The sequence below is a fragment of the Platalea leucorodia genome (genome assembly GCF_965183815.1).
Source record: "Platalea leucorodia genome assembly, chromosome: 9".
NCBI classification, from domain to species: Eukaryota; Metazoa; Chordata; class Aves; order Pelecaniformes; family Threskiornithidae; genus Platalea; species Platalea leucorodia.
Genome location: NC_138831.1, coordinates 15337202 through 15352336, shown reverse-complemented (window position 1 = coordinate 15352336; position 15135 = coordinate 15337202). Strand labels below are relative to the sequence as shown.

At 47.9% G+C, this 15135-nt stretch overlaps 1 protein-coding gene across 1 annotated transcript in view; it reads right to left on the bottom strand.

The window, feature by feature from the left end:
- The window catches only part of LMCD1 (LIM and cysteine rich domains 1), a 36270-nt gene that overhangs the window by 5086 nt on the left and 16049 nt on the right, over positions 1–15135 (bottom strand). The window contains exons 2-4 of the mRNA XM_082322357.1: positions 12077–12165; positions 9786–10041; positions 4014–4349 (exon numbers count right to left, since the gene is read on the bottom strand). Coding sequence (XP_082178483.1) covers positions 4014–4349; positions 9786–10041; positions 12077–12165 — 681 coding nt within the window. The remainder of the gene's footprint in view (positions 1–4013; positions 4350–9785; positions 10042–12076; positions 12166–15135) is intronic.

Genomic DNA, 15135 nt, shown 5'->3' with positions numbered 1-15135 from the left:
TACGAGCCCAGTAATGCAGCAGCAAAACGGCCTCTCTGGGGGAACAGAGGGAGCAGGTTTCTCTACGAGCTCTGCAAGTGTCAAACTACAGACAAGTTTCCTCACCACGTCCAGCCCCTTTTGATAGCTCATGGCATGAGTGCTAAAAGGACTGTTCTTTATATCTAAGGAATTTTCTTAAACTCATTTCTCCCTTTACAGCAGAAGGCTACAGGTCTATCTACACCAACCAAGTGGCTTTTCTTTGTTTTGTTACTATTATTTCTAGCACACCACGCATTTTGCTATTGCCTCCTCCTTTGTTCAGTCTGGATTTTCAGTAACAGCCCCACAGTCCTTGGAGCGGTTCCACCAGGCTGACGGGCATCTCCTGTTTTACCAGCAAATCCTGTATGACGAGCAAAGGCAGCGCAAGAGGAGACACAAGGTTTCCTGGCTTGGCTTTCCTGTGAGTCTGAAAGGGGATATGTCTGCTTACACTGCTTCTTCCACTGCAAAGAGCTTCAGACGTATTTCTAAGTACTCCCAAGACCCACGCCAATGAGGGAGTAAACTCCAGCAGAAGTGGAGAAGTGCAGAAGCCTTGCTATTTCTGATCTCTATAAACAAGAAAACAAGTATGTGAAGCTGCCGCACTTGGTGCGGAGCAGCTAGCAGAGCACTGCTCCTGGCACACCGGCCTCACTGTCGGCAAGGGGAAGACAGGCACCGATGAATTCTGCACCCATCATATGGGATCAAGGCCATATTTTTCCTCCACGCCCCTGATACCTCCCCAAGGCACCAGATTTGGGCAAATCAGGGTACCAGAGAGCCCAGCCCCGCAGCTGCCTCCACAATGTCACCACCAGAGAAACTGCCAGACCCATCCATCCCAGCCCTGCTTATCTTGCAAGATCTAACAGCGAGAACAAATACAAGCAGCTTTCCAACTCTGAGCTTAAGTTTCTTGCCAATAAGAATTGTTAAAAAAACAACTTATTTTGCTGTTTCTTTCCATGGCAATTATTCACAGGGCTTTTCCTAAGCATCATATAACTTGCATCCCCCTGCCATTTACACACTAAATAAAAACTGGCTCTTCAAATTTAAGATGGGATTACAGCTTGGTACTCATTTTACATCTCCACTGGGTAGGGAGAAGAGTGAAGACTTTATTAGCAGAGTTACCAGAGGTGTTGGCCAAGAAAGTGTCCTGTTCTCCTAAGCTTTTTCAAACTTGCTCTCTCCACTGGCTGCTATTTTGCAATGACAGCTCTCACAGAAGGAGCTCCCCAGGCACCATGAGGCTTCCCCTGAGCGCTCGCTACATTGCTAGCCTCAAGCTTTTTGAGACAATAGCTAATTTTGATCAACTGCTTCAGGATTTTATTTGATTCCATCACAGTGACTTGTAACACCAGGAGACTTTCCAGTTCTGGAAGGGTTAAAGATGATTTTATGCTCGGTGGAGAATATTCAGCTCATGGACAGACTTATTACAGTGATGGGGCCCCTCTCTGCAGCAGAGAAGTTCAAAAAGCTGTTTGAGCTCAGACGCCTCTCTCATGGTGATTTACATTGGCCCTGTATGTTTTCCTTTACACACCAATTTCAACACAGCTAGCCCAAGTGTGCAATAAGAGGTTTAATAGCCTTAGCACAGGGACCACACAAACACCCGAGGAAGTCATTCCAGCTTTTTTTGGTGCAGCATTGGTGCTTTCTGGGTTTATTCTCTTCTACAGTAAGGGCAGTGGTTTTGTTTTTTCACACCTCATCTTCATAAATCTATAGTTGAGACTCACACCTTGATCTGAAATAGGGTTAAGTCAAGCTGCTGGTGCTGATTAAGACGTTTGGTATTTAATAGATTCAAATCTGTGTCCTACTTCTAATGGACTCAATGAAGAAACATCACACAAACTACTTGAGAATCAGGATCTCCAAAATAAGCTATTCAGCACCGTATTTGCCCCCTATGCCCCTGAACCAAAGGCACACATACTTTCTCAAAAAGCCTTCTTCATTGCTGCAGTCCTGCAGGTCTGAGGGCTGGGGACAAACACGCTCCCAGCTGAGGACAGCACACCCTGGAGTGGCCCTGGGCAGGCTGGTGGCACTTGTGGGCATCACCTGCAGCATCCCAGAGAGCAGCGGTGGAGGGAGGCTCGAGGGAGCTTCCTCAAGAGTGAGAGCAGGCGTTGCGTTTAACACCCAGGGTTTAGGAGACACAGGAGATGATCACACAAGTAGAGAGGTACCTAAACCTCCACACCTGTAGTGTGCTGATCAACCCTGAATACATCAACAACATTAAAACCTCCAGTGTCATCAGCTTTGTGCACTTCATTTCTCAGTCCCTTTACATCTCTTTCAGTCTTCATATAGCCCATTTTGCTCCCACCTACTTTCAGCCTCACACACATTGCAAAGTAAAGTGCTAGATCTCATTCTTCTATGGCAGAATTTTTCTTCCAGTGCAGTTTTGTGAAAGCCAGCAGACCTCTGGATGTTTAGCACATTTCAGATCTTGGGAAACAGCCCACTCAGGTCAGCTGCATTAATTCCTGCATGGGAGATCAAATTAAAACGATGTTTTAAAGCGGTGTTTTGCTAGAGTGGGAAACAGGAGGTCTGTCTTCAGTACAGCAAGAAACCACAGTATTTCATAAGCCTGCTGTGAGCTGAGCTGCACAGTGTGTTGGTCGAAGTGGATCTCCTGCAACTGCTTTTGAAGCTGTTCCATTTTTCAGCTAGTGCCTCTAGAAAAATGATGCTTTAAACTACAGCAAATAACATCACAGTTATGTATCTATTTGGAAGGACAAACTTGCAGTCTAAATAAACCCTCATTGCTAAGATGACTTTTATTAATATGTTTAATGGAAACCTTCCTTTTTTGGTTATTTTTTTAAGCTTAAAATTCTTTGTCCAATTCAGTATTTTTCTGCAATAGTGAAAAACTTCTACGGTGTCACTGGACTCTGAAAGTCAGATGAGCATTAATAGAAAAGGCCATAGCAGAGGGGAGACATTACCCAATATGGAATTAAAATGAAAAGTGCTTTTAACATGTTACAATCTCAGTGCAGTAATGGCTAGGAAAATCTTGCCTTACAAACACTCAGACACCATTTTTTCCCCAGCTTTAAAATCCTCCGCTGCAAGTTACCCTCCCAAGGGCCGTACAAAATTTTTACTCACCATATTTTATGGTAAGCATTTGTTCAGCAACCACAATGGCCACTCCAGACAGTGCTGGGAGAACATGAATCTAGAAGGGTGTTAGGGAATCTCAATCCTTTCTCTGTGGAAATGTATTTGTATGCCCAGAGACATGCATGGTCTGTTCAAAGTTCCCCCGAGCAATTACAGCCCTGGGAGCACTATCACCATGTTCACAGCTTTGCATTAATTAGGCTGAGCCACCACCTACCATCACTTGCAGTCTTTCCACTTGCGTTGGTCTGGAAGCCTAGCTGGAAATACTAACTCACAGTTAAACTGTTTCTGATCTTGAGTACCTGATTGACTCTCAATCACCCAGGGACATGTCATGCCTAATCTTTCAGAGCTGCCAAGAATCCAATGTTAAAATCACTGGCTCCTACAGCTAACAGAAGATTTGCTTACCTTGGTGGTTAAGCACAGCTTTTGCTGTGGAGGAAGGAAGACGGTGAAAAGGAGACAACCCACCCCTCCTCATCCCTGTTAGATGGATACTTCTGCTCAGCAGAGCAGGCGGGAGCACGCAAGGGGTCCCACCAGGGTCTTTCAGAGTGCTATACCAAAGCACGCCATGATGCAACTGAGCATCGCAGCACTGCTCCCGTAGTTTGAAAAAGCACTGCAGCAGACTTGGAGAAGCCCAGAGAACAGTATTGTGAACAAGGAACAGGTAACCCTGGCTGGTGCAGTCTTTTTCCCCCTCTAGTTGAGGCTCAACCTGCTCCCTGAAAGCTCCCCAAACTCAGAGCAGAGCCAGGACACCCCTGCCAGCCTGTCCCACTGCCATGGATCACAGCACTTACATAGTGCCCTCCCGCGGGTGCACTCTCCAGGGCTCCGTTGGTGGACTCAGGGGGTTTGCCAGCACCGATGCTCTTGTCCTGCGGCTTCCCCTCCTCCTTCCCACTGCCACCCTGGCCCGGCAGTGCCACCTCCCCAACACCCAGCGCCTCAGCTTTGTACTTCTTCACAAAGTCTTCCATCAGCTTCAGCTCGCCCTCCGCGAGGCCGTGGCACTGGGACGGGTCCTGGTCATACAGCGGGAGTTGTCTCATCAGCTGCCGCCGGCGATAGTACGCCCCGTCTGTCCCCGCCACCGGCTGCATCTCCTTTGGGATCAGCTCCATGTACTGCATGGCCTGGGATGGAGAGAGCACCGACAGTTACTCTGAGCCGCCTCTGGCAGAGAAGCATGAGCTTTCTTTGTGCAGGTGCTTTGCAAACAGATGCTCCGCTCGCGTTAGAGTGGTGGCAGAAAACCTGCCCCTTCCCCTCCCTTCCCCTTTGAATTGTTCTAACCTACACTTCAGAAATAAAAGGCTGAACTCACTCAGATGCACGTAGCAGCCAGGCTATTGTTAATCACTTCATCCTCAGAGAACAGGTTTTTTTTTTTTTTTTTTTTTTGAGGATTTTTGGTTTTGTTCTTTAAATAAACTGGACTCCCCAGGAAGCAAAGCAGCTTCAAAGACTCGCTTCACTAGTTTGCACACAGATCCCAATACATCCTCCCTTGCTGGCACTAGCATGCCACTATTCCAGGTAATTTGACAACAAGGCTGCTGAAAAGACCAGAAACCCATAACATCAAAACCTGAGACCAGCCAGCTTCCCATTGCCTCATGCCAGGATGGGGAAAGCTCCGGGGAGCTGCACCAAGAGCACTCCACAGCCCTCACAGGCTGCATGCAGCATAATTTACAGTGAAAGAGCTCCTTTTATCAATTAAAAAAATAATCTTAATACAAGAGAAAGCAGCCAGATAGCAGTTGAGTCTGTATATACCACTGACAGCCGCCAACTCTGCCCAACTATTGATACTGCAGTAACAGGAAGGTTTTGGTCACTGATGCCCTGCAACATGGAAAGTAAATGCCAAGAAACTATCCAAAATAAAGTCTCCTACTCAACTGGCCACTATCCACTATTTTAAAAGCAAAGTAAACAGCAATCTTGTGAGAGGTCTGTCCCATGCTGAATTAGCATTTGCAGGACGGTGGGGTCTGTACAGTTAACTTCTGGCCTGGTGCTAAGGGGAAGGGAGTTTCCCACTCAAGGCATTTTTCCTATTGTAGTGTGAAGAGCTAAGGGGCAGCCAGTTGGCTCTCTGCCATTCCGTTTTAAAGACCAGCATCCAGCTGTATTAGATTTGTTTCTTACTTGGTCAGCATTTGAAAACTGAATTTTAAAAAAGTAGAGAAGTGATTAACTGTTTACTGTACACAGTCTGGTTCAGTATGGCCTTTTAAATACAGAAACCTTTACACAACACTGAACAACTCATCCCATCTGTAAAAACTTCAAAGTCAGCTTCCATCTCGGCTACTTTCAGTCAGATAGCAGCGTTGCAGGGCAAGATTCCTGCCTGAAGATTTGCAACAACAATAGATAAATGATTTATTGGAGGCAGGGCTTCTTCCCCGTTTCTTGGAGTGCATGTCAACATTGCTGCACATTATATTAGACATCAACACTCAGTATATCGTGCCTCTGTGCAAAGGGTAGGATTGAGATCCAGAAGTTTACTGGGGGAAGGTTGTTGCCCCGTGGGAGAAGGTGCTGCTTGCTAATAGCTAGTTAGAGAATTGTGGGATGCTGTAGAAGTGATCTGGTGCACAGATGGCTTTCACAGGAGTAAGAAATCCTAATAGGAACTACAGAAGCAAGAGACAAGAACTCCCTGACAGCTCCTCCCAGGCCTCACACAGGCACTGCCCCACGAAATAAGGATACTGCCAGTGGTATCTGACAACTGGAAAGAGCAGCAACCAAAGCCTTGATGGTGTACAACCATGAACATTAAGACAGCATATGCTGTGCAGCCTGCGCTGGCTAGTGCAGCAAGAGCACTAGCAGAGTAGTTACAGAGTAGGATCTTAATGGAAGAAATTCCACTACAAACGTGCCAAGACTAATGAACACTTATACCAGAGCTACAAGAATAGCACCATGCCAGCACGTGCATCCAAAGCGTCTTGTTCCACTCCAGCACCAGACTCTCCTTTGCCAATACGAAATGTCTGTGCTGAAAGTGAGAGAAAGGCTTGGGACTTTGCTTTTCTTAAAAGTACAGTTGGACTGCTTAGTGGCAAGTTCCAATATCTGCCCAGACGTGTGGTGGGATTTCACTCCCTGATCAAGGGAATGCTTAAAGTTATAAATCGCAGATGTCAAAATGTGTCCAGAGAACAGATCAAGGAAAAAATTCAACCTGACACCAAAAAACTGACATGAAGGACAATAAAAAGTTGTTTCTTCTGCTGCTACCATGTATTATTACCATCAAATACTTTACTACATTGCCTTACTGAAGATAATTTTGAGGAAGAACATTTTAGGTTTTCACTGTTAACTACTGGATTTTGGAGATATTTTATGATCTGTTCTTTTCACTTTCCCCAAGGACCCTGAATATCTACTTCATAACTTCTCCAGGCACGGCTTAATGAAAACATGCTCTGAACTTCCTCCTATTATCGGACCATCCACTTCAGGACAACAATATTAAAAACAATCCCAAGTTTCCAGCCTGCCTTCAGAAGGAAATCACTGGAGCAAGTCAGTTACACACTAAAAGCTTTTTGGCCCAAATCCCTTTTAAACTATCCCGAGAATGGCTGACATCCAGCATTTCTAAAAGTTTGTCAAGTTGATTGTCAAGCCAAAATTTATCAAGGTTGTCTTCAAAGCTCCTGCACATGTTTACTTGAACCAAGATATCTTCCAGTTTGCTCATGCACTATAAAGAGTTGAAAAGTTTTCATGAAGCGCATGCTTTGAGCTGCCCCCTTGCCAGCGCTGCAGGGACGGAGTTTGCTGCTGCGGGTGGGGGAGCCGCTGGGCTCCCCAGTGCCCCCGCTGCACGGGGCTGCGTTCGGGATCACCCCAAAGACAGACTCGCGAGGGGCTATGGTCGGGGTTCAGCCCTATAGAAGAAGAAAGCAGCCCAAGAGCTGCAGTTTCAGCATCCTTCACAGCAAGGAGCTGACCCTGCCCCAAGGTGCCAGCAGCACCGTGCTGCAGCCAGCCTGCAGAGCAGGGAAACCCGGGATTCTGATAAATCCAGGCTGGGCAGCGTGCTTAATGAATCAGGCTGGGTGGGAAGAGTGCCAGCATTGTTCTCCCCATCCCTCACCAGCTCCCAGATTCCCCCCGGGACCTGCGGAAGGCAAACAGTGGTTAAACAAACATTCCTGCTGGGCCAGCTCCTACCAAAGAAAAGAAAGAAGAGGCTGGGAGCAACAGCGCTACGATTAAACAGCCAGTCAGATGCGTGGGGGGGGGGGGGGTCTCAGTCCCTCATTAAAGCCCAGCAGTCTGCTCCAATTAGCACCACAGGCCTCAACTGCATTCCCGGTACAGACTGCATGCCACTCCCAGTCAGCCTTTCCAAGGGAGTGATGGCAACTGAGTCTTAAGAAATAATCAGTCTGCCTCTTGGGTCTGCAGCTACAATTTCACATTTGTTTCCCCAATTCTTTAAAAAAATCTGTTTGCAATTTTCAGCAGCTTTAAACTATTTGTTTAATTTGAAGAGCAAAAGCTGTCCACTAATGACAGTGTAATATGTGATGTTTTTAGTACCACAACACAGTTAAAAGCCAGTTAAATGCTTTCCCTCAAGAAGTGCTCTGCTGGCTAACACTTCCACACACTGAAAACCACTTCCATTCGTTCCCACACAGCAATATTGCTTGCCCAGACAGAAACCAGGCACAGGAACGAAGGAGGGGCTGGGGGCTTGTTTTCAGACCCAGCCCTCAGCATGGCACCACGCTTTCCATCTCCTCTTTTTACTCGGAGTTCTCTTTACAAAACCTAAACAAGTATTTTCACTTGGACCAGACTATGTTTAGCTGTAAGGAAAAAAAAAATCCCAGCTCCAGTGCTGAATCTGAGAGGGGTTCCTCTGGCAGCAGTGATGGGCAGAGTTCGTGCCCACGCAGGCAGGAGCTGCGGGCAGGATGCTCCCAGCTGCAGAGCTCAGCTTAGCTTTTCTCCAGGCTAGCACACCTTGGCACGACGAGCTTTCCTGCTCCTGTTCCCTGGGGGAGCGAGCTCCGCAAGCCTGCTGGGGACAGGGACGGGCTGCTGCTGCCTTCCAGCAGAGGTGATGGGAGGGTCCCTGGCAAAGGGCCTCTGAGCCCACGGCTCCGCTCCGTCGCCCCGGGCCCCTGCTGGAGGATGTTTTCTAGCAGGAGATGGGGAGCCCAGAGGCACGACCACCCAACTGCCCACCCAGCATCACGCTGCCTGCCACAAGTAGAATTTAAACCCCCTTTCCCCCTCCTCTGCTTGCCAGCAAATCTGGGACAAAATTAAAGAAAACAGCATTACAAAGAAGTTAAGCCACAAAGTAAGCACTGTCAGCACACTGTTTTGGCCCCGTTTCAGTACTCCTACGGACACTTGTCTGGGGCTGAGGTGACACAGCATTCAACAGGAAACAAGGCTGCATTCTGGGGAGGTTTAGGGCCATTCTGTGATCTACAGAGGCACAAGTGAGCACTAGTTGCACTCCTGGTTAATAAACCTGAGATGCCAGGCCTATTTTAAGTCCAAGATTTTAATGACTACCTCAGCAAGCAAAGAAAATTACTATATTAAAGGTGACAGTTATTTTGCCATTAGCATTAAAGCCCATTTCCGTAACAGAATGATTTACAAACACAGCACTGGATTTAGATGCAGCATTACTTCTTTCCACGTTGATTTAATTTCTCTGCTTTTGAGACAGACTGAAGCATAATTTCCTGAAGTGTTTGCTGAAAAAAACCCTCCAGGTTAGTGGAAGCGTCCCAGCTAGCTACCTCCACCTGCTCTGGCTGGTTTTGGGACAGGCTCACACCCAGACTTACAAGAGATCAGACTCAACAGGCAAGGCAGGACCTCCCTCTCCAACAGGGATGCCAAAGCCCAGGACAGTTGTCCAAATAAACCACCCACTCCTGCCCAAATAAACCACCCAAATAGCTTGTCTCCACTTCTGCTCCCAGCAGCCCAGTCCAGACCCACGTTGTTTTAGAAGCATGGAGAGAGGTCTCTGGTGATAACTCATTGTCCTTGTGCATGTCCCACAGCTTGCACAGCTTTCTGCCTCCTTGGTGCCCTCCCAGGGGTGTTTAGGGAAAGGATCAAATCCCAGCCCAGACACCCCAATAAGGCCTGGAGGAATCACTGCCACATCCAGCCTGGGGTTTTGGAGCATGTAAACACCTGCGTGGGCTGCACAGGCGTTGTACAATTGGCAGGACAGCGGAGATGGGATCTCTCCTCAGCAATGTTTTTATTGGACATGAGCTTTACCAAAGTAGTGAGCTTTCTAGTTGTAAAATCCATTAAGACTTCTCCTAGAAATGTAAGCAAACCTATAAAAACCCAAAGGCAATCCATTCCCCTCTCCTACCTACTCTGGTTATTTACACGGTTTTCCAAAATACAAAGTGTTATGTATATTTTTTGCTCTGCAAGGCAAACCATATGTTTTACTATTTTTTCCCGATAATGGAGAACCTAGCTCTGGAATAAAGTTAAGTGACACAACTACCAGCCAAATGTGCTGTGGATTGCCTTACCAGCTTCTGGGTGAGCCCTGGGGGAGCCCACTCGTACGTGATGGTGTCGAAGGTGGGGTCTTTCCGAGATACGATGGGGTTGGTGATGATCATGCGATTCCTTTTGTAAATGCGAATGCCATCACCTCCTTTCACCCGGGCAGTGAGCGTGGCATACTTGGAGTCCGACAGCAGGCGCCCAATTTTTCGATCGTCCTCCACATCGGAGCTCAGGCTGTGGTCTTCCTGGCTGCATTTGCATGACTTGCAGATTTTCCTGTGGGTGACAAGTGAGATCACCCTTGTGATATGAGCTGGGCTGCAGGAGGCATGTGATGGTGTGATGGCTGAGCCACCGAGCATCAGCTTCTTTCAAAGGCTGAATGCAGAACAGGGTTATGGCATAAGATAAAAGGCTCCTGTGGCCTGAGCTGCACGCAGGAATTCAGCACGATTCATCCCAGAGGCATCATCAGCAGCATGGAGCAGAAAACTGTGAACCCCTAAGTGCTGTCCCCAAGCAAAAGCAGCTGCAGCAGCGCTGATAGACTGCTGCCTGCCACCTGCCATGGGGAGCTGCTTGAAAACCCCTTCAAGCACCACTAAATCTCCCACCCTCACCAGTGTCTAACAGCTGAGCACAGCCTCGCCTCTTACAAAGCTTTACATGCCATTAAAAAAGTGACTGCTGAAAGAGGAATTAGATACTTAAGTATCTATCATTTTAACTATAATAGCTATAAGTCATAAAGATAAGTCTATAAGGCCACTCTCTGCTAGCCAGCTTTTCCATCAAATGCTAATAGCAAAAGGACAAACTAACCCTGATGCAACCCCAAGTACTCCAGCAGGATCCTGGAACAAGTATGACTCAAACCAGCCTTTGAGTCAATTAAAAAAAAAAAAAGAGTAGTGATTCAACAAAATGAGTATTTTAAAGTTTGGATTTCCACACAGCAGAGGTATTGCAATTGGGAACTGAAGGCTGCAGGACACGATTACATGCCACCATCATGAAGCCTGCTGAAGCTCTGTAGCAGCACAGACAGCACAGCTGCAGACTGCAGGCTCCTGTGCACCACTGCAGCAGCACCCAGCTGCACAGCCCACAGCAAAGAGGAGATCTCCAGGCTCACAGAAAAGCATCTAGTGTTTTGCAAGACAACCTCAGAGGACATGAATTTTTTTTAATTAATGACATCTGGATGGCTTCCTTCAATTTCAAAGCCCCCTTTGTTTCTCCCACTTGGGTGGGCAAGCAGATAGGGCAGGGCAGCAGCCCACTGCTCCTGCCCAGAGCTGAACACACAGCACTAGTCAGCTCCCACCAGCTACTGATATTGGTGGCTATTTACCTAAATTAGCATTTAAGAGGAAAAACCAAAAATAAAGTATCAAACACCAAGATGTTTCTGGCACTAACCATAGCCATCGGGGTGCTCAGGACGGCCAGCAGCAACAGCCACCATGGTGCTGCCAAGCAGGACGCAGCACCGAGCCCTTGCCAACAGGGCTTTGTTTCACCCTGCCAGCTCTGCACCACGCTCGGCCTCAAGGACAAGGGTGACAGCCAGGCACACAGCATAACTCCTACCAACAGTGCGGGATTATCCTTTTGGTCAGCATTTCCCTGCCTCCAAAGCAAGCAAGAACACATTTGTTTTCACTAACTCATTTCCAGACAGTCTGACAGGCTGGGAAGCCAGCAGGCAGAGGATCCATGCAGGCAGAAGATCTGTGCTCCAGCACACATGCTGTGCAGGGCATCGGGTGGCTCATGCCGAGCACAGTGTGCAGCAGCTTTGGCGCCGTGCCCCCCATCCTAAAATCCCACTGAACAGCACCAACCACGCAGGGCTGTGCTAGAGACAGTCCTGTGGCAGGCAAGACCCTTCTGCAGGCTGGGCCATCTCTCATCCTGGCTTTCTCCTCTTCCCAAGCCACAGCTCACTGCCAAGACCTGCGGCCAACCTATCAGAGACAGTCTCAACTCCCAGGGAGCAGGTGATGTTAGCAAAAGTGGGAAAAAACCCACTGCATGAGAGCCTCAGGTTGGTTTAAGCCCTTGTGGATGAGATTTTTAACTCAAAAAATAAGAAAAGCAGGACCAGCGAAGGAAGGGGGGTGGAGAGCAGGGAGCATGAGCATCTTAACTCAGCAGTTGTCCTATCCAGACAGTGTGTCCTCTGCACCCCCCAACACTACTCAAGTGCTCTGCAGTTCATCTTTGCACTCAAAGTCACCAGAGTCCGAATATTGACAGGACCAAAGGGACAGTGTCAGGGCAGGGCCCATCAAGACCAAGATATTACCTCCAAGAATGTGGCTCGAAGCCCGTGCACGTCCCTCTGCAGCATAAACAAGGCACACCTCTTCCCGACTGCGTCTGGCTCACCGACATCTGGAAAAGAACAGGACACCAGAGTTGGAAAGGCTTTTTCCTCAAAGGTCATCTGAGACTAGAGTACTAATATTGAGTTTTGTCCTTCAGACATTGATTTTTTCAGTCATGCCTTATGTCCTGTGAAGCCTCAAACCTCCAAATGCTATTTGACCACTGTCCATGCAGACCTGGTACAAGTTTATGTAGGGATGCTTGGGATGAAGGTTTTCACCTTAAAGTCAGCAAAGATGGCATGTCTGCAATGGCATGGGGGAGATGGCACATCAAACACAGTGAACATGCACCACGCTGGGCAGCCACCTTGATCTCATGCACAGAGGCCTTAGGTCTCATTAAAGGGTTATTTTGATTCAGCTTATGTATTGCATATGAATCTGTGCAAGTCAGAAATTTCGTTTAGTGAGACATGGAGGTGCATTGCCATGACCTGATGCTAAACTTACTTTACTGCAGCTTGGACCTCCTTGGTCTTTCTACAGGGGCTCAAGTGAGCCCTCACATTTTGGGAATATGACATGTTTCCATGCCTCTGGTGCTGGGTTTTACGGGTGGTTTCCACGGTGAACAGGAAACACAGCAGGGAAAGCCTCCAGGGAGGAAAGGCAGAGGGGGGTGAAAGGGCTGCGATTGTGCTGCGCTTTCTGCTGCTCACTGAAAACAGCAGAAAGTCACTTGTATACATGGGTGGTCACTGCTGCACAGCGATGGTCCTAATAACCTCCCGACAGGAGAGAGACAAGTGCAAAAAACCACAACAGGAGCCAACAACATTGAAAATAAGCCTATTTTAGTGTCTGCACCATGGATTTATCAAACATGGCTTTTTGAATGTGAAGAATGCAGGAGGGTACAATGGGAGACAAAAACAAAGTACTGCAGGAAGCATCAGGGAGACGTGACACCATGGGACACTGAATTTAGCTCAGGCTGGTTGTTTTTACAGAAACTCGCAGACTCCTGTCTGAAAGACACATTTGTTCCCTGTAAAAATGAACTTAATGAAAACAAGTACAGTCCTACCCCCAGGACATGCACACCCAGCAGAAGGAATGGCAGCACCACGGGAGCTTCGCCCCATCTCAGCAGAGCTGACACTGTGCAGTCAGAGATGAAACTACAGGGTGGTCATCCACCTCCACAAAAACCTAATACTTTCATTATAAAGTGTCAGTCTCTTGCAATTTTCTGACCACTTTGGACCTTGCAGCCTGCATTTTCTGTTAAGGCTTAGAATGTACAGGTCTCATACCACCAGGCCCTTTTTGGTGCTTGGTCCCATTCATCAAGTTTCTGTAGAAAATCTTTAATCCCTCTCAAAATAAAAAATAGTTCTAGGCATTGACTATTCATTTGTGCATACACATTCAGAGCCCATCAGCAGAACAGTTAAGGCCACACAGGTTTCTAATGCTGAAGAAGGGTGTTGCGGGCCTGTGCAATCTTAATCTAGTCCATGTGTTTTTCTGTGTTACAATAGTCTTTCATTACAAGATCATACACTATTTAAATCAATATTGTTATGCCTCCTCCTGCCGCAGCTCCTCGCTTTCCTCGCCCAGCCCCTCTCAGCAGCCCACAGCCACTCCCCCGCCAGCCCCGTCCTGCTCCCCCCAGCACAGGCACTGCACTCCCCAGCTTTACACAGGGATGGGCAGAGGCCACCCTTGCCAACACCTATTTTCAAATGGAGGGATCAATAACAGTAAAAGAACAGAGGTTGTTTTTGAAGTGTGGGTTTGGGAAAATGTCCTGGCTTTGACTGGGATAGAGCTAATTTTCTTCATAGTAGCTAGTATGGGGCTGTCATTTGGATTTGTGCTGGAAACAGTGTTGATAACCCAGGGATGGTTTAGTTACTGCTGAGCAGCGCTTACACAGAGTCAAGGCCTTTTCTGCTCCTCACCCCACCCCACCAGCGAGGAGGCTGGGGGGGCACAAGGAGCTGGGAGGGGACACAGCTGGGACAGCTGACCCCAACTGACCAAAAGGATGTCCCATAGCATATGACGTCATGCTCAGCGTATAAAGCTGGGGGAAGAAGGACGAGGGGGACGCTCAGAGTGATGGCATTTGTCTTCCCAAGTCACCATTATGCATGATGGAGCCCTGCTTTCCTGGCGATGGCTGAACACCTGCCTGCTGATGGGCAGGAGTGAATGAATTCCTTGCTTTGCAGGTGTGCATGACTTTTGCTTTACCTATTAACTGTCTTTATCTCAACCCACAAGTGTTCTCACTTTTACTCTTCCAATTCTCTCCCCCATCCCACTGGGGGGGGGGGGGGGGGGAAGTGAGCAAGCAGCTGGGTGGGGCTTAGTGGCCAGCTGGGGTTAAGCCACAACAGAGAATGTGCTCAGGTCCTTCACTCTGCAGTGCTGTGGGTGGTTAAAAAAATAAATTCCCCTTTAAGGAGGCTCTGCAGGGACCCTGCACAGGTGCCTGGGCACCACAGGCAGAGGCTTAGCTGGTGACTAGCCTTCAGCTCTGCCCAGCACTGCTGGGCTCTGCAGCTCCACTCAGATGCAAAGCTGGTGATTATGCTGGCAGCTGCTCCTTCCTCCTGCTCCCTCCCAGATCCACCCTTCCCACTTCCAGTACCAGCTCCCGGGCTCCTCAAAACTCCCACATGGACCTGGGGCACCCCAAGGTCCCCTCCAACAAACTCATTCTGCAGCTTTCAAGAGAAAGCAGTTATTTGATGGCACTCAGTTAGGAAAGACATTTAATTTACTTGGAATACCTAGTGTTGCTAATAAGGATGAAGCTTTTATGAACACATGGTTCTAGAAACGGCTGGACACTGCTTTGCCAATTTTAAGGTAAACTACAAGTCTTTACACACTTTTTTGTGCTGAACTAATAAATCCCCATACAAGGCTGCTCACCCTTGATCAACACAGCCCAAAGGGTATGAAATGGCCCATTTCAGCTCACTTTGCCCAAGGGACTGCTATTTCATTTGTGCCT